At 45.8% G+C, this 19,376-nt stretch overlaps 1 protein-coding gene across 3 annotated transcripts in view; it reads left to right on the top strand.

Moving 5' to 3' along the window:
* Nucleotides 1-19,376, top strand: part of col12a1b (collagen, type XII, alpha 1b) — a 57,156-nt gene that overhangs the window by 15,365 nt on the left and 22,415 nt on the right. Inside the window, exons 16-42 of one of the 3 annotated variants that reach the window (XM_029002267.1) lie at nucleotides 275-399; nucleotides 1,764-1,913; nucleotides 2,034-2,153; nucleotides 2,261-2,425; nucleotides 2,522-2,668; nucleotides 3,425-3,567; nucleotides 4,661-4,790; nucleotides 5,559-5,704; nucleotides 7,182-7,311; nucleotides 7,491-7,627; nucleotides 7,959-8,088; nucleotides 8,618-8,757; nucleotides 8,841-8,973; nucleotides 9,083-9,103; nucleotides 14,030-14,169; nucleotides 15,241-15,370; nucleotides 15,700-15,839; nucleotides 16,043-16,172; nucleotides 16,287-16,426; nucleotides 16,503-16,632; nucleotides 16,746-16,885; nucleotides 17,587-17,716; nucleotides 17,803-17,942; nucleotides 18,190-18,319; nucleotides 18,474-18,613; nucleotides 18,757-18,886; nucleotides 19,101-19,240. In XM_029002267.1, coding sequence (XP_028858100.1) covers nucleotides 275-399; nucleotides 1,764-1,913; nucleotides 2,034-2,153; nucleotides 2,261-2,425; nucleotides 2,522-2,668; nucleotides 3,425-3,567; nucleotides 4,661-4,790; nucleotides 5,559-5,704; nucleotides 7,182-7,311; nucleotides 7,491-7,627; nucleotides 7,959-8,088; nucleotides 8,618-8,757; nucleotides 8,841-8,973; nucleotides 9,083-9,103; nucleotides 14,030-14,169; nucleotides 15,241-15,370; nucleotides 15,700-15,839; nucleotides 16,043-16,172; nucleotides 16,287-16,426; nucleotides 16,503-16,632; nucleotides 16,746-16,885; nucleotides 17,587-17,716; nucleotides 17,803-17,942; nucleotides 18,190-18,319; nucleotides 18,474-18,613; nucleotides 18,757-18,886; nucleotides 19,101-19,240 — 3,577 coding nt within the window. The remainder of the gene's footprint in view (nucleotides 1-274; nucleotides 400-1,763; nucleotides 1,914-2,033; nucleotides 2,154-2,260; nucleotides 2,426-2,521; nucleotides 2,669-3,424; nucleotides 3,568-4,660; nucleotides 4,791-5,558; nucleotides 5,705-7,181; nucleotides 7,312-7,490; nucleotides 7,628-7,958; nucleotides 8,089-8,617; nucleotides 8,758-8,840; nucleotides 8,974-9,082; nucleotides 9,104-14,029; nucleotides 14,170-15,240; nucleotides 15,371-15,699; nucleotides 15,840-16,042; nucleotides 16,173-16,286; nucleotides 16,427-16,502; nucleotides 16,633-16,745; nucleotides 16,886-17,586; nucleotides 17,717-17,802; nucleotides 17,943-18,189; nucleotides 18,320-18,473; nucleotides 18,614-18,756; nucleotides 18,887-19,100; nucleotides 19,241-19,376) is intronic. The other 2 variants (XM_029002269.1, XM_029002268.1) reach the window with 2 other exon arrangements.

Genomic DNA, 19,376 nt, shown 5'->3' with positions numbered 1-19,376 from the left:
CTGAACACTATGAACAGTTTCATCTGACAAATTTTAAATTCAAGTATCCACGTCAGAGGACAAAATATTAATTGGTATCTCATAACCCATTTGAATGGCAAAGCCATAGACAAAGACATGATTGATTGTGGCACACACAGGTTTATGGTATTCAAAGAAACAGAGAAACAAAATTTACGTAAATAAATGTAATAAAATGTTAATAATGTAACAGCTTTGCCCTATCTCCTTTGATTTTTTCTAACACAAATTGTTCATTTAATTTTTGTCTCAGAGCTGGAACTAAATACAGTGTGGCGGTTTTTGGGATGTTTGATGGTGGGCAGAGTATGCCTCTTGCTGGAGAAGAACATACGACCTTGAGTGATGACCCTGAAGGCCCTCACATGAAACCCTCTGGTAAAGCCTTGTGCACCAACATTGCTCAGCACAAATACACCTAGTTAGGGCAGAATTTCCATTGTCACATCCATAAGTCACCTGAATGCTGACCAAGATCATAGGAGAAGCAACTGCAAAGGCACTGCTCTATGGCCACATCGCAACCACAAAAATCTTTCAAATTGCGACAATGCAGCTACTGTGCCACCGCAATTACAGTCGCGACTGCCATGAAATCCAGGGTCATGACCACAAACTCTGTAAAATGGCTTTGTCTGGCACAGCCTTACAATACAAATGACTTCTGCAATGACAGGAAAACACTACAATAATAGGCCAAAAATGGCTGTAATTCCAAAAGTCCTTTTTACAGGTCACATCAATAATGAGCATTTCAATCATTTCTGCTCATTAATAAGCCAAATGTGTTTCGGTTCTGGTTTGTCTTTTATTTAATTGAATGGAATTTGCTAAACTACATTCCGATGGTGAATGACATACCAGGAATTACTGCACTGCCACAAGCAAATGAATAAATATATACTAATTTGGCATCTGCTTCTGTTACATATTTACACATCACAACCTGCTGGAAAATAGGACAATGGAAAGTTCTAGGGTACTAGGGTAGTAATGGGGAGGCTGTAAGCCAGATCCAGCAGGAGTGAGCTGCTGGTGCTGTGCATGTAGCTCCAGGCTAATAAGGCATGCACTAAAGTGAGGAGCCAGCTTATTTAAGGACAGACAACTGTTTCACAGTGCACTTATTTTCAGTATCAAAAAACTGAAAAGATGCATGAAGCATCTTTGCAAATGAATGTCATGTGTCTTATTGTGGATATCACAAATAAAAACCATTTTGTTCAACAGCAAGAAGATTGATACAATGGAAGATGGTACAAAAGCAACATTCTCAGAAAAATAATTATGTACAATGTATTAAAAACGCAATTTTAAATTTTATTAAAATTTCTTTCTTTGCATCTTGATTTACTCATTCACTTGATTACTCTACAGGGAAGCAAAATCATTTACTCTCAAAGGTGTCTGGAGTTGCAAGAACTTTCCAGACAGGAATGTGTAATAACTCACAGAAGAACATAGGAGAACCAAAGGAGGACCTCTATTGTTTTTCTGCTGGACCATGGCCTTGTGGATGGCAACATTAAAAACACATTTGGATTTAAGAGAACTGTGAAGAAAAGAATTGAAAAAATGGAATGTTGTCGTTTACTTGCAACCTGTATTTTGTGTGACCCAGAGAATATTGAAGTGTTTTGGGTTCTTTTCTCATTTCCCCACTTAGATCACTGCCTTGTTCTAATATTTAGAATCAATATGAAGCTATCTCATCATAAACATCCTCTTTCTCATTTTCACAGAGGCAATGTGTAAGACCGAAGCAAAGGCAGATATTGTCTTGCTGGTGGATGGTTCATGGAGTATTGGCCGCCTGAACTTCAAAACCATCCGCTCTTTTATTGCGCGTATGGTTGGCGTTTTTGATATTAGTCCAAACAGAGTCCAGATTGGTAAGTGTCCAGGTTGACGTGTCACTTTAGACTCGTTCCTCTATCAATTGTCTTGTCTACTGTATTTGGTGCAGGGAGTTAATTCACAAATCCCTTACTGTGTCCTTTGTCTGATGCAAGGTCTGGCTCAATACAGTGGAGACCCCAAAACAGAGTGGCACCTGAATGCCCACTCAACTCGTAGCAGTCTGCTTGAGGCTGTAGCCAACCTGCCTTACAAAGGGGGGAACACCATGACAGGTAGAGACCCCAGAGTGAGGTGTAGCTAATAGATTTTAAAGCTAGTGTTAGCGTGCTTTTGAAAATACGAATTTTAGTGTTTTACATCCAAAGGTTTATTTCCTCAGGACTGGCTTTGAATTATATTCTACAAAACAACTTCAAACCCAATGTGGGTATGCGTGCGGACTCCCGGAAAATTGGTGTGCTCGTGACTGATGGAAAGTCACAGGATGACATTATTGCCAATTCTGAAAACCTCAGAGATCAGGGCATTGAGCTTTATGCCATTGGTGAGTTCAGTCCTTTTTTTTTTTTTTTTTTTCCTTATCCGCACAAGATAAAAATGCATTAAACGTGAATAAAATCATAATTTCTGTGGGTCCTAGGTGTGAAGAATGCTGATGAGAATGAGTTGAGGTCTATTGCCTCTGACCCAGATGAGATCCACATGTACAACGTTAATGATTTCTCGTTCCTCTTGGACATTGTTGATGACCTCACCAACAACCTCTGCAACAGTGTAAAGGGCCCAGGTAATTTTCATTATTCTGCTATTCATGCCAAATTCCGCACATTAGAGAACAGTGCCTTGCAATCATTTTAAAACTTGATGGAAGATTTTAAATGTCTAGTGGATATACAATATGCTGGCTGTCTATGTGTGCACAGACTTTAACTGATACTTTGTCTTAAATACAGCATTCATTACTCTTGGGTTCACACCTGTCATCAATTAAAGACATTCTAATTAAAGACACTTAAATTTTAGTCATCCTATCAGGATTTTCCTGTAATTTACATGGTTGCCTGTAACAGCAAATGCCATGGTTTCGGAGAACTTTTAAAGCATCAAAGGGCTCTCAGGGGCATTTCCAAAACTGGTTGTCCCTCCAAAACTGATGAAAAGATGATCACTGGTTAGAGAGGCTGCCAAGAGACTTACAGCAGCACTGAAGGAGCTGCAGGTATTTCCTGTAGTCTTGTAGCACAATCTCCAGTAGTCTAGTGTGTGTGGAATATGGGATAGGATTGCAAATCAGAAGTCATTTCCATTCAGGCCATGCGTAATAGGTAGGTAGAGGAACATGAGGGTCTGATGAGCAAGGTGAATATTTTTGGGAGAAAAACCTTTGCCTACAAAGCAGAATTTCGTGTCTCAACACAGTACATATCCACTGTAACCATGACTAAGCTAATTTCTGTGGTTTTGACACTAAAACTATAATAAAATACACTGGTGCACTAAGTCAACTGAAATGTTTGTTCACACTCGATCTGTACTGATGCAGGAGGAGGTCCAGGAACACCAACTGACCTGGAGACAACTGAGGTGACCCATTATTCATTCCGTGCAACTTGGATGCCTCCCGATGAGCCAGTGGAAAAATTCCGCATTGAGTATGTGCCCGTGAGGGGTGGCAAGACTGAATCGGTGAGTTAACTACACTCAGACTGTTTATTCTTGATTAGTGAAAGTGACCCCTTTATTCTTGAACCTGTTTGGATTATTTATTAGGTTTAGGTTTTTTGCAATTCTAGCTAACCTTCAGCACCTTGTGACCTTTGTGATCTCCCTCTTTTACCCTGTTTTCACAAGAATAAGGCAAAGTGACACAAGGAACCTGAGAACGAATGCCTCAGGTTGATCCTGTTATGAAAAAAGGGGATTTTGTTGATAAGTGTCAAAGTATTTGACCCCCTGTTTTTAATTAAATCCAAGAAAAAAGGTGGGTTTGTGGGTTTTCTGTTCTCCTGTCAGAGGGTAAAGGGATCAAGGACTGAAAGCACTTGAGTTAATTCAGGCCCCTCTAAACTTTCTCAGTGTAAGTGTTCATATGTGTTGCACAAGGATGTGCGATGGACACATTTAAAACCTTTTTATACTTTAGAAGATACCACTGAAAGAAATAAACTTCCCTATGTGCACAACAAGCAATTTTTTATTTGTGTGTGTGTGTGAGTGAGATGTATGTGCAGGAGAGGAGGAGGGTGCAGTACGACATGGTTTCTATTTGCCTGATTTGACTCAGCACTAATCAGAACATTCAGTCCAAACCTCAGTACATCCAGAGGTTTTCCGTGATGACTTCTTTTTAATTTTTTGAAATCACATCAAGTCACATCACGTTGTGCTTCTCCTGAGATCCAAATATAATTTTTCCTTAGAGCTACACATTTCCAGTTCTAACTTGGAATTCTTTGTCACACAGGTTTAGCAAGAAATTATTTGCACACAATTATTCAGCAAATTAAGTTCAATCCCTGTTCATCTTTCATCTTCCAATTTCTCAACATATCTGGGTTGATGTGGCACAGTGAATCTGGGCCTCATATCCAAAGCTTGCCCTTCCAGGTAGCTTGTGTAACAATTACTCATTGTGATTGGCTACAGACTGTGATTTTAAGGACTGTGGTCTATTCTTTTTCATGCAAAGATTGTCCAAGTGTATGTGCTGTGGAATTGTAGCTTTCTGGGTGTAGATTGTGTGAATTATGCTTCAAAGTGAATTTGGCTGTTTCCTCAGGTGTTTGTGGATGGTGAGGAGAACACAGTTGTCCTACTTAACCTGACTCCCATGACTGAGTACAGAGTCAGTGTCTATGGGGTGATCGGAGAAGACATCAGTGAACCCCTGACAGGCACCGAAACCACATGTTAGTATTTCTCTTGGTATCTCTATTTCTACAATTCAACTATTCCTGTTTTCCCTCTCTCATTTCCTCTGCATCTCACTTTGGCTCCAATACCTCCATTGCCTGGTTTGTTTCAGTTACTTGGTGTAAACTTTGGGATATCTTTTCTGGTGGGTCTGCAGATGTGAAGGCCATTGTTTGGAAGGAATACAATTCCTCAAGGGGGTCTGAGGTGTCTGAGAACTGGGGGATGATTATGCAGAGAAAGTGAAACTTTAAGACACATTGTCTAAAAATGGATAATTGATACCATGCATATTCCATACAATGATGTACTGAGGTAATGGGTGGACCAGCTGGAAATTGTATAAGTAAAAAAAACTCTTGTGTAGAGCTTTGTCACGTTTGGTCCTATTATGGACTGATAAAGAAAACTTACATAATTTAACATGATGTAAAGTACACTTTATTCTTTAATTGGCCATTTTGTCACTTTGTAGTTTATTTTACTCCATTTCAGCATGTCTTATTATTTTCTTTATGGTGAAGGTTACTAGACCCTTTTTAGCATCATAAAGGGAGCTTTGAGCTTTGTGAAATGCCACATGGCATTAAAATGACGTTAGGTCACTGTGAATTTCTTTATTGTCACTTGGACCATCATGGCTCCTTTGAGACCACTGCTTGTAACTGTGTCATGTCTCTCCTTATAAACTAATGGAGCGAAGTGTGTGATGCGGTCACACTTCTTCTTTGTGTCTGAAAGTGCTTCCCTCGCTCTCTCTCCAGTACCCCTGCCTGCGGTACAGAGCATGACGGTCTATGATGAGCAGACGACTACAATGCAGGTGAGATGGGTAAAGGCAGAGGGAGCAACGGGCTACATGCTGTTGTATAGCGCTCTGAATGCCACCAAGCCGACTAGTGAGAAAGAGGTAAGATTTTTACCCAAGCCTTCACCCCAAAACATGTACCATTTTAATTTCAACTCTTCTTTTTATGTGTAGTAAGTTAATTGATTAAAAAGTAATACACAACAATTCATAGTTACACGACCGCAGTTTATATATACCACAGTTTAATTGATGTTACATGAACTGTTTTCAGTGGAGCCTTTATAGATACAAAAAGCCCTTCACAAGAAATGTTTATCTTCTTCCAGTAACTTAGGGTGCTTTCACACCAGCAGGCTTTAGTGCGCTTGAAGCAAACACAACTTTGTTTCCCTCCTATAATGCACAGCAATACATTTGTTGTCTTATTATGGACCTTCAGCAATTCCAGTGCATCCGCATATTGTTTTCAAGACATAACTGCTCTACATTTTTAAAATGTGTGGCCTAAAGTGGTAATGCATGTAATATAATATAAAATAATAGGACACATTTTGTTCCCATGGCAATACATATGACCAATCATCAGAGAGAAAGTTCTTACATGATTTGAAATGACACATTTTGGTTCACTATTTCCCTCTATGAAAGGGAACCAAACCGAAAAGAAAAATATACAATGTTACAAACTCACCGACTGATTCGGACCAAAGCAAACAAACTATGGTGTGAAAGCGCCCTTAAACACTGATTTCAGGGCCAGTCCTTGCTAAAGATTTAATTGATACCAGTGGGGATTGACCTTGCGTGTCATCTGGTTGATTAGCAAACTTTTTAGGCTGCTTTTCCATTGGAACAAGTAAAAACAGTTCAATACGACTGAGTGATATTTCAAGATTGCCCTCAACCAGACACAAAGCACAGTTACAACTACCAATCTGGAATAATTATACCAATAATTATAAATAATTAGCAAACCTAATCTGCTTCCCTGCTTCTTCTTCTAAACCCGAGCACTCAGCATTTCCAGCTCCAGTTTATAAGATCATACGCTGATGTAGGCGAAGCGCCTGTCAGCAGACCCTTACTCACTCCAGATGGCAGAACGCTGAAAACGGCACGGAACTGGAAGCGGCCCTTTTCTTTACAGCTCCGTTTAAGGCAAGGGCCACGAAAAGCAGACTCTCTTGACAACCTCTGTAATGGGAAGGATTAGGTCATGTTGGCTTGGTCCATCCTGTTCCCCCCCTGAAGTCATTGAGATTATATGAAGCAAACTGACCGATAAAACACCTACAGGCTGGTTTCTAGAAGATCTCCTGGAAAGTGAAGTCAGTGTGAGGTGAAGCTGGAGAACAGCGAGGGTTGACCGGTCCACACTCCCAACCAAGATGTTCTCATGATGAATCCTGTGCTGTTGCTTTGTTCAATATGTCCGTATTCATTTACTCATGTGCTTCCATCTCAATTTTTCTCACCCCCCCAATCCCCCTGGCTCTTGCCCTTTCACCCTATGTTTTTTGCACACGTGCTACTCTTTCCGGCTCTCTCCATGCTTCCCCCTGTCTCCCTCGTGCAGGTCCGCGTCGGCGCAGATGTGAGCAGTGTCCAGCTGCAGGAGTTGCTTCCCAATACAGCATACACACTGTCCCTGTTCGCCCTTTATGGGGAGTTGGCCAGTGAGCCGCTTATGGACCAGGGAGTCACCTGTACGTCAGCCTCACTGTTTCCAGACCTCAGACCACCATGCAGAACACTCATATATTGTTTTTTTTAATTCCCTTCTGGGCATTTTTCATCAAGACCTCAACATAAAAAAAAAAATTATGTTTTTCTGCATTCCTCTCTCTCTCTCCCTTTGTTCCTGGATCACCGCTTTCTTCACCAGTGCCCTTACCGCCTTCTGGCAAGCTGACCATCACTGATGTTACCCACAGCGCAATGAAACTGACGTGGGACAGAGCTCCAGGCAGGGTCAGGAAGTACCTGATTACCTACCAACCACAGGATGGAGAGGCCAAAGAGGTAAAAAAAATGGCAAAATTGCACATAATTGTATAGGTATATGTTAAAAACACGTATATATTTTAAAAGTGCACTAATATAAAACTCTGACTATATCGAGGTATCTCCATAAACTGGAGCGATCTGCAGGCATTTTTCAGGCTAGATAGAATGGTTCTCCTAAAAAGAACAGTTCATGGACCTTCTGTGTGGATATATATCCAAAAGCGCTTTTTAATTTTTTTTTTTCAAATTGTCTTGGCAAGAAACAGCTGCAGGGGAATTTTTGCAACTGAGAGAGGAAGGTGCTGTCAAGGTGTTGGTAAAATTTCTTTTTTTTTTCAATCCTCAGATGGAAGTTAGTGGTGATTTGACAACCCAGGTCCTGACCAGCCTGATCTCGCAGACCGAGTACAACGTTGCCGTCACTCCTGTATACGACGAGGGTCCCGGAAGCCCCATGCTTGGGAGCGCGATCACAGGTGGGCAAATATTGATGGGTTGCCATGGTAACACAACCTCCAGCGTGCTAAAGACCACTTTTTGTATGGACCATAACACATTGCCCCCACGGGGCCCAGTTATTGGTAGTACGTGATGTGGACTTTGCAGAGTCTCTTTCTGCCTCTGTTTCTCTCTATTTTTCTTTTTCCCCCCTCATCTCTCCATCTTTCAGCCTGGTTGCTCCCCAGGCATTACACCATTCCACGCCTGGCTCAGGGCGTCTCTGCTATCTATTCTTTTCCCTGCATGGGGCTGTGCAGCTCATTAGTCCCAGATGAACTGCAGAGCTGTTGTTTTCTGTCTGCCACAAAAAAGCACTTCCTCTTCGCACACAAGCACTCGTTTGGCGTTCAGAAACACAGCATGCGTTTTGTTTAACAAGTGAACAGCCTGGCCGGCGCACACATCACCCCACATGGTCTGCAGGCCTACTGCCGCCGCCGGCTAGCTCAAACCTCGTGCAGTCGATCATAATCACATCCGCTTAGTACCTCCGCATTTGTGCAGATGTGGTGCCTGCACCCAAGAACCTGAGGTTCTCCGAAGTGACCCAGACCTCTTTCCGAGCCACGTGGGAGCATGGGGCGCCAGATGTGGCCTTGTACCGGATTAGCTGGACCAAGAAAGGAGAGTCCAACTTCCAATATGTACGTGGAGAGCATTTCCCACTTCCTGGTTGAGGTCTTTGCCATAAAATGGCTGATTGCTGAGTTATTTGTGTACGTTTTAGGCTATACTGAGCAGTGATGAGACTACACACGTTATGGAGAACCTTGACCCAGACACCCTGTACGATGTAACAGTCACGGCCATCTACCCTGACGAGTCAGAGAGCGAGGACCTGATGGGCAGTCAGCGCACATGTAAGAAACCCTGTCCCGCTAGCCCACCCTGCTCCCATGTAACAGAAATGTTTTACACGATCACTGTAAACTGAATAACTCTGTCCTTTTCAACATCTTTTTTTTCTAGTGACAAAGACCAGTACCACTGGTATGTTATTACTCATGGTATAGGTTAATGGAGGCACACAGATTTTATTTATGATGGTAACATGCTTCCTAATCCTAACCCTTTCACTATGCATTACAAGAACATGTGTGATTGCATGTTTCATTATAATATGCTGTATTTGCTATAACTTGAAAATGGTTGTAGCTACTTTAATAAACACTTATAATAGGCTTTAATTCATAATATGAATAATTACAATATTATAAAAATTATGTCATTTTAATTATAACTATGTCATTTAAATGCAGTCTGATTAATAGAGTTTTTAGAATGACCAGCATTGTTCACGATCTTCACAAATAAAGGTTATTTAGTATTAATATTGGCTTTAAATGGCATTATTAAGTAAAATATTAGTAATGTCAACTATATTTCTTTAATGGTGCTGATCAAAACAGGAGAAGCATTTCCAGCAAATGTAGTCATGGATCTTACACCGGAAAAATATCCTAAAAACCCTCAGCAACACAAAGAACACATAAATCAAAACCACTGTTATATAATGCTGTTTAACAACAGTTATTTTAGGCCTAGTTTCTTCTGGGTAACCACGCAGACATAAAAAGTACTTTGTGTATGATGCCATTTTGCCATAAATTCCAGCTTATTAGTTGCAATAAATTATACAAACCATGGATTTGAGTATTTAAACAGAAATAATTGTCACGACTACGGACTTACGGGGGAAGGAAGCGCAGAGGTCTGACATGCTGGGAAGGGGTTTTTATTAACAAATAAACAATAAAGAAACACAAATAAAGACTGGCGCGGTGGCCGAAAACGATTTAACTTAAATAAGGAACTGAAACAAACCCGTAGGCGTGTGGCGATTGCCAGAACTCAAAACACATGAAAACAAAACTAGGTCAAGTTCGTGCAGCGAGTTCACGAAAATGCCAGCGACCCCGAACGGGCGGAAACTTCCGGCATTTATGGGGCGTCAGGATTGGGTTCCGGTGTGGAGCCCAGCTGCAGGCAATCCTGACAGAGCCCCCCCTCCAAGGGCTACGTCCTCGGAGCCCCAACAGTACCATCAGTGGAGGCGGCGGGGCGGACGGCGGCAACCACAGGGCTCCTGCCCTGCTGTATCCTCCCCTTGGAGGACCCGGTCCCTCGGGCTGGCTCCCCGGCGTGGTCAGGCGTGGCGGCCCCGGTCCCTCGGGCTGGTTCCCCGGCGTGTTCAGGCGTGGCGGCCCCGGTCCCTCGGGCTGGCTCCCCGGCGTGGTCAGGCGTGGCGGCCCCGGTCCCTCGGGCTGGCTCCCCGGCGTGGTCAGGCGTGGCGGCCCCGGTCCCCTCGGGCTGGCTCCCCGGCGTGGTCCCGCTTGGCGGCCCCGGACCCTCGGCCTGGCTCCCCGGCGTGGTCCCGCTTGGCGGCCCCGGACCCTCGGCCTGGCTCCCCGGCGTGGTCCCGCTTGGCGGCCCCGGACCCTCGGCCTGGCTCCCCGGCGTGGTCCCGCATGGCGGCCCCGGACCCTCGGCCTGGCTCCCCGGCGTGGTCCCGCATGGCGGCCCCGGACCCTCGGCCTGGCTCCCCGGCGTGGTCCCGCATGACTGCCCCGGACCCTCGGCCTGGCTCCCCGGCGTGGTCCCGCATGGCGGCCCCGGACCCTCGGCCTGGCTCCCCGGCGTGGTCCCGCATGGCGGCCCCGGACTCCCGTACCTGCACACAATAATCAGGGCCGATCCATCTGGGTACGTGTGGGCCCTGTCTCCACATGTCCCCTCTGACACGTCTTGTGTCACCCCCTGCACCGCGCAGGGAGATTGTCCCAGAGCCTCCGGCGACTGTTCCAGGCACCCCAGGCTGGTGCCTTCTGGGACTATGCAGCCCCTCTCGCTGCACGGCCCTGGTGCCAAGGGGGGGGCATTGCCAGACCATCCGGCTAGCCCCTTCTGCGTCCGTTGGGACAAGCAGGCCCTCTTCCTGTCTGTCCCAGCTGGGTCCTCATGCCTACCCGGGGGCTCTATGGCGCTCCACCCCTCTGGAGGCAGACGCAGGCCCATGCCTGGCCCGCCCTCCTCACTGGCTACCGGAGGACCCAGCTCCATCGCTTCCCCACCTCCCCTCCCCTCAGGAGGAGTCCCCAACCCGAACTGCACCCCCCCAAAAAATTCTTTGGGGGAGCACCCCCCCCGGCTGGACTTAGGGGTACCTTGGGGCTCGTCCACCTCGCCTTGGACCGGTGCAGTCAGGTTGGGAACTCCCTCCCTGGGGTTCGGCTCTGCTGCTGGGTCACCATCTGGTGGACACAAAGAGGGGAAGTGGGGGCGACATACGGACACATATGCCACGCACACACACACAGACAGAGACAGACAGAAGAGAGGGTCGTCTAGTTCCCTCTCTGAGCACTCCGGGACCTCCTCAGGGGGCACAGCCAGGATCTCGGGAGGCGCGACCTTCTCGTCGCCCGCCAGTGCTTGGTCTTCTTGCCCTGGATCCTGACTGGCGCTGGATGTGGTGGAGGGGCAGAGTTCGATCCCTGGCTCAGGCTCTGGCCGATCAAACTCCGCCCTCAGTCTCTGCTGGAAGTCCCGAAAACTCCTGTCGGTCTCTCCCTGCTGCCAGAGGGCTGTGCTCCAGCCCCATGCTGACCCAAGCAGACACGCGAGGATGGTGGTGGTCTCATCAGTGTCTGCTGCCCCACTGAAGGGTCCTGGGACCATTTGGCTGTCCCACACGGGGCTGGGCACGTCGCTGGAGATGGTGGTGGGCGTGTTGTAGCGTGGGGGGTGGTAGACGTCTTCTCCAGCATGCGGGGGCGCTGGTGATGCGCTGCCGTTCAGCTGGGGAACGTCCGAGCAGAGGGAAGGCGGGTCGGCGACTGGAGCTGGGAGGGCATCTTCCCTGTGAGGCAGTTCCGGCTGTGCAGTTGCTGGCTGGCGACCTCCTGTTGCCCTGTTCCACCAGCTTACCCCCGCATCGCTGTCCTCCTCCTCACTGTTGTCGCACCTCTGGGACTGACGTGGGTTTCCACGGACCTCGCAACGATCATGGACGGGCACGATGGGCGGAGCCATCCCGGCACCGACTGCCCAATCGGAGTCATCCTCGTGTTGGTCCGTGTCGACCTCATACCCTCGGAAGTCACGTGGATCTTCACGGATGTCGCGACAATCTCGGACGCGCGCGCTGGGTGGAGTCATCCCGGCCCCGACTGCCCAACGAAAATCCACGTCATTGTCGCTTTCGTCATCCGTGTCCTCCCACCTGTGACTCCGAGGGTCGTCCACCCTGCGGACATCCTGGACCCAGGGTGCGATCAACTCCCAGGGACAGTACTCTGGCCATTCGGGCTGGAGCCTGCCCACCTCCTCGCTGGAGGGACGCCGCCGTTGTCGCTTCTCACCCCCCTGGAAGTGACGTGGGTCCCCACGGACCTTGCGACGATTGCAGACTGGTGCGATGGGCGGAGCCCAACTCTCGTCTCCCGTGCTCTCGTCGTCGTCCGTGTCGTCCCAGTCCACGGGGAGCCTTGCCAGCAGAGCGCAGAGTTCTTGGCTCGACATGGCGAAGATCGTGGGGGTCGCATCTATTGCGCTCGCTGCCCACGTCACTTCCTCGCTGCTGCCGACGCCAACGTCCTCGCTCCGCCCACTCACCCGCCGACGTTGTCGCTTCCGGGTTTCGCGGAGTTTCCCGGGGGTGACGTCATCACCCGGCGCCGCGTACCACGGCTTCTCGGGGAGAAAACGCTCCACCAGAACGGGCGGCGCGTCTCTCCCCTGCCGTCCGCGTTCGCCGCGCCGGGCTGCGTCCTTCGCGGCGTTTCTTCTCCTCTGTTTTTTACCTCTGCGCTTTTGGGTGGGTCGCTGGCATTCTGTCACGACTACGGACTTACGGGGGAAGGAAGCGCAGAGGTCTGACATGCTGGGAAGGGGTTTTTATTAACAAATAAACAATAAAGAAACACAAATAAAGACTGGCGCGGTGGCCGAAAACGATTTAACTTAAATAAGGAACTGAAACAAACCCGTAGGCGTGTGGCGATTGCCAGAACTCAAAACACATGAAAACAAAACTAGGTCAAGTTCGTGCAGCGAGTTCACGAAAATGCCAGCGACCCCGAACGGGCGGAAACTTCCGGCATTTATGGGGCGTCAGGATTGGGTTCCGGTGTGGAGCCCAGCTGCAGGCAATCCTGACAATAATATATAAAATAAATAAGTTTTAATGCTATAATAACACAATTCTGCTTTTGTAGATTTTATCTACTAAACTAATGAAAACATCAATTATCCAATTATCAAAAGTTGATAGTACATATAATGCATACATACTTATTTATAATATTTAGGTGTAATGCATTATGAAAGGGTACAGGAAGTGTTACCATAGTAACTGCATGTGCATATTTGTGACCTGCAAAGGCTAAACGTTTGTTGAAAAGACCCAGTTCATCTGGATATATTCCAAATAGATTCCACTGGAATGGAATGGCATTTGCCTTGTAATTAGTCTGACTGAACTGAGGTCCCTGCAGTGGAAGTTCAGCCAAAAGCAGTTGCTGATGTTCATCATTTGATCCATGTGTCATTTGTCATCGTATCACTTTGTCATCGTGTCGTCATGTCAACATGTCATCCTTTCATTGTCAAGCCATCCATCAATGACTTCAATCTTTCCATCAGCCCATTCTATGGATGCATGTACACATGTAACCTGCCTGGCTGCATATGTTTTTTTGTCCCATTGCGAGTTTTAATTCACTATGTTGCTTCATCCAATTGTCACCCAGATGTCATCAAACTAATGTGCAGGTTCATGGTTTGCAGATTCTTCCCATGAATCAAACAAGCAAATAAACTGCCTTGTTCCTCCTATCTCACTGGTGAAGGACCAGAGGTACATCTGTGACAAAGTGATTTAACCTCTGTGTGTATTTGTATATATGTTTACATCAGCTCCCATTGGGCCACCACAGAACTTACAGGTCTTCAATGCCACAACTACTACTTTGACTGTAAAATGGGACCATGCCCCAGGCCCAGTCCAGAACTACAAAATATCTTTCCAACCAGTAGCTGGAGGAAAGCCTCTTTCAGTAAGTTTACACTGTGTGTATATGTGCATGACTTTTTTTGTGTTGCTATGGAGCCAGATTTTAACAGATTTATCACAGTCCTATCACAAAAAATCTGAAGAACTGCACAGACCGTTATGTTGTTAATTTTAATGTGAAACCCACTGGAAATCTGGAAGCTCAAGGATCGCTACACAGCACTTGAGTGGTGACTCATAGTGGTTGAGTCTATACAGGGTCTTTCCTATACCTCTTCAATCAGTCTGTTCCATGTCTGTAATGGCCAATTTGTGCTGCAGGGCGAATCCAACTGTACTTTTTTGGAAAATGTTGATAGCCATGCAAGTCTCCTGGCCGTTCTTCAGACAATTTTCCTTGGTGTTTACACGAAGCATACGTGCTCAGCTGTTTGCAATATACTACAGTGGGAATAGCTGATGTTTTGATCTGACTGATAAATTGTCTTAAACCCAAAGAGACGCAACCGCTGAATTCCACTTTAAGAAAACATGAGCGCTGTTTGAATGCTGAACTACTTGAATTCACAAAAGGAGGGAGGAAAGGATTGTGTGGGTCTTACAAGTGAACCTGGTCCCATAAATGTTTGAGAAGTCATACATTACTGCATATATTAACAATGTTCCACAGTGTTTGGGAGGAGGTTATATGAACCATTATATAATTGGGAATACTTTGCTAGAATTGCAGATAGTATATCACATGAGTATTCAGTGCAAAAGCCTGTAAGATATTTTTATAGGGACTATTTATCATGTACCAAACTGAGCTGGCCTATACTCAAGGTGATCCAACAAGCTAAAATTGTACATGTTAAATAGCCAGCTCAGAATACACCCTGGAGTTTCTTTACGAGATGCTAGATGTTCAAAGATTTGCTCTTTGATGGATCCCTTGGGTTTATACTGGGCATTTGAATAGTCTGACCATGCTGAGCTAAACAAAGCAAAAAGACGGGTCCCATTGCTGAAGGGATGTAATCTGCTAAATCAAGCCAGAGTTTTCTGACAAAACACCTCCACACAAAAACATTAGTCACTCACCGTTTTTACTTTTACTATTTACCCTGTACAGACCCAGGTTGGAGGGAAGAAGAACAGTGTTATACTTCAGAAGCTAACCCCTGACACCCCTTACACTATCTCAGTGGCTGCCGTCTATCGCAGTGGAGAGAGCAAGGACATTTCTGGCCAAGGGAAGACAAGTATGTGGCCACAAGAAATACACCAAAACACCAATACACCAATAAGACATGCATGAACACCTCAGATCCAACTACATTAGTCCTATCTGCTTGATTCATCTCAATATGAATGTACAATATGAAATGTATGATTTGGGCTGTCCCAGATGAAGCAGGATAACTGTGAAGTTACCATGCTGATGCCTTTGGTTTAAACAGCATTCCTACACTGTACTGGGAGAGAGGTTGAAAAATAGTCGTTGTGATCATTTTCTGACATAATTTTAGGCTGGAATACCAATTTCTCCTGAACGGTATTTGTTCTATTTTCGGTTCTCTTTGACACCCAGAGCCTTTAGGTGGTGTGAGAAACCTTCAGGTGTTAAACCCCACAATGTCAACCCTGAACGTGCGTTGGGAGTTGGCCGAGGGTGCTGTCCGCGAGTACAAAGTCATCTATGTGCCAGCTGCCGGTGGCGCTGAGAGCATGGTAGGACTGGTAGGACCGTCAATTTGCTGTTCATAAAGTCATCTCACAGACAACACAGTCCTTCTAGCTTTAGATGTCTGAACTGTTTTTCACTCCATAAGCAACATAAATCATTCTTCATGGGATTCAGTGTTTCCACTGCACTGGTTTTTAATGATTGGTGGATGGGTTTGAGAAAGTGTCCTGTTTCATATACTCAACAGGAACAGGTCTCTGCTAGCACCACTGCTACTGTGCTTAGAGGCCTTCAGCCAGATACACTCTACAAAGTGAGCTTGGTACCTGTGTATCCAGAGGGTGATGGCAAACGCATGACAGAAGAAGGAAGAACAAGTGAGTCAGACTGTTCCTTACTGCATTTGGCAGCACACACTGGAATATCCTGCTGACCTATGTTGCGAGTTACTGGAAGCCGAAACAGTAAAAAGAAAATGGTATCTTGGGCAGGACCCTTGGGTGGTGTGAAGAGCCTAAGGGTGACCGACCCCACCATGACCTCCCTGAATGTGAAGTGGGAACCAGCCGATGGTGCTGTACGCCAGTATAAGGTCTTCTTTGTTCCTACTGCAGGAGGACGAGAGGACATGGTAAGACTTTGCTAGAAGCAGTGGATGCCGCTAGACTGCTGTAGTCCCTAAAATTTTTCCTTTTCCTTTTGCACAGGAACAAGTACCATCAACCCAGACTAGTATTGTCTTGAGGAACCTCCTGCCGGATACCTTGTACACAGTGTCTGTGCAGCCAGTGTACCCTGCCAGAGAAGGCAAACGCCAGTCTGAGAATGGAAAGACCCGTAAGTACTACAGAAGTTAATTTCTCAGTCATTTGTAATCTCAGATTTCCAGAGATGTTGTGAGATATTCTCTTCTTTTGGGGGTCTTTTTAACTCTTCTGTCCTCTCTTCAGTGCCCTTGGGCGGTGTGAGGAACCTGCGGATTATAGATGAGACCTTTTCCACCCTGACTGCAGTATGGGAAGCAGCAGATGGGAATGTGCAGGGCTACAAAGTGATCTATGTCCCTGTTGACGGAGGACCTGAAATGACGGTAACAGAAGCTTTTGCTGGATTCCCTTGCTGCATGCTGATGCCAGATTTATAATAGCCCCATGATTTTTCTTTCTCAGTTATGGTAAAACAGCATTGATAATTTTTTCCTCAGAGCTATGACTGTTTAGGGTCAAAATGTTTAGAGACTGTATTGAGAGGCAAAGCTGGGGCTAGCTGGAAGTTCCCAGGCAATGTGTGGTGTGGTAGAACCGGCACAATTGTTCAGACTGACTCAGTACAAATTTTCTGAACTGGCAAGCAATTTTAGAGACCATGTCAAGAGACAAGAGACAAGCCATGCCCACCCTGTCCAATGAAATGTCTAAAGAAAAAAATGCATGAAAAAACGGAATTGCTTTCCAATTGGCCTACTTGAGGGGATGTATCAGCGTATCAGTCAGTGATACCCAAAGCCCCACTAGACAGCACTGTGCTGCTCACAGTCCACTTTGCCATGCATTTTGCCGCATATTTTTAACATGTTGATCACATTCTTTAATTAAAAATAGGCAATTATTGTGATTTATTAGTAAATAAATAATGGGGGTAAATATTTTTTTCACCGCCTGACAAACCAAGATGTTCTGATCACGCCTAGGTTTAGTTACACAACACTTCCAAATTAGCACATTTTAGTATGCAAGAGTTGACTGTTATCTTGGTTCCATTGATATTCAAAAAGTTATGTCCTCTCAACAGGAGCAAGTTTCTGAGAGCACCACAACTCTGACTATGAAAAACCTCCAGCCCAACACTCTCTACAGAGTCACAGTTGTCCCGGTGTATGCGGAGGGCGATGGCCCAGAATTGTCTGAGCAGGGACGAACAAGTGAGTCTTTGTCGAGTGTGTGAAGTGGTCATTCACGGCACTGAGAAAGAGGATCACCTTTTCCATTTCTATTAATCTTTTCTCAGAGCCCATGGGCACAGTAAAGAACCTTCAGGTGACAGACCCCACTATCAGCACCCTGAACGTACGCTGGGAACCGGCTGATGGAAATGTTCGCGAGTACAGAGTCATCTACGTCCCTACAGCTGGAGGGAAGGAGCTTATGGTAATAGACATTAAATGTACAGCATTTATCAGAAGTACTTATCCAGAGTGACTAACAATCGGTAGTTGTAGCAACTCAGGGTTAAGAGTCTTGCTCAGGGACACATTGGTAGTAAGAGGGGTTTGAACCTGTGACTCTGTGGTGTGTTAACCACTTGGACTCTACCACCAGTAATAGAAAATGCGTTAAACACAGTTCCTGTCAACAAGTTTTCATATCCTGCAATGCTTTTTTTATGCACAAACAGGAGCAAGTTTCTGGCGCCGTAACATACACCGTTTTGCGGAACCTCATGCCCGACACACTCTACACAGTCTCAGTGCTACCTGTGTATGCTGATATGGAGGGCAGGCCACAGTCTGAGAAAGAAAAGACAAGTAAGTTACCATGACGGCCGGCACAAAGGACTTGGCATTTATACAATTTGACAGCTGTGTCTATATGAACTCTTGACACCACAAATATCCCGGCCTATCTAGTACAATAACAAAAAAATAAAAACTGGATGAACGCTCTGATCTCTTAACACAGAGCCTCTGGGAGGTGTGAGGAACCTGAAGGTGACCGACCCCACCATCAGCAGCTTGACCGCACGCTGGGAACCAGCTGAAGGAAATGTCCGTCAGTACAAGATCCTCTATGTGCCTGTAGCAGGAGGTGAAGAGAAGATGGTATGCCTTCCCAACAATGTCTTCGTAAAATTGCAGAGAGGGTCCTTAGGACAAACATGCCCTTCTAAATGGTGTTATGCTTTGAAAGGCTTTGCGTGTGCCATGCACCTCATGTCTTTTTTTCTTCTTCCTTGTTTTAACAGGAACAGGTCTCTGGAGGCACTACCAGCATTGTGCTACGCGGTCTAGATCCTAACACGCTTTACAAGGTGTCTGTGGTTCCAGTTTATGAACAGCTTGAAGGAAAGCTGCAGTCGGAAAATGGAAAAACAAGTGAGTTCCAACTGCTGCTGTGTTTCTAGATTATTATTATTAATGTGCCCCCAATATTCAAGCATATATGAAATATCCATTAAACCAAAAGCCCATTAGCAGCGTGGGCCTGTTATGCCTGGTTATGAGTCAAAGGCCTGGAATGAATTTTGCTAGTTTGCATCGTTGTTTCGGCCATCTGAACCACAACTATATTAAATTTTTTCCACTGCAGAGTCGCTGGGAGGTGTAAAGAACCTGCAGGTCACCGATCCCACCGTTAACTCACTAAGGGTGCGATGGGACCCAGCTGAGGGAGACGTGCGACAGTACAATGTTATCTATGTCCCTGCTGCTGGAGGAACCGAGGAAATGGTACAGAGAACCATCATTTGTGCTCAGAATGTCTAAGCAGTACAATACAACTTTCAGTTTGGGAGTAATATAATTATAATATAATTTTATTACTGTCAGACAACAGTAAATGATAATCCATTTGTCTTTCCTCCTG

The sequence above is a fragment of the Denticeps clupeoides genome, chromosome 14, assembly GCF_900700375.1.
Source record: "Denticeps clupeoides chromosome 14, fDenClu1.1, whole genome shotgun sequence".
Taxonomy (NCBI): Eukaryota; Metazoa; Chordata; class Actinopteri; order Clupeiformes; family Denticipitidae; genus Denticeps; species Denticeps clupeoides.
This window is presented reverse-complemented; position numbering and strand designations above follow the sequence as displayed.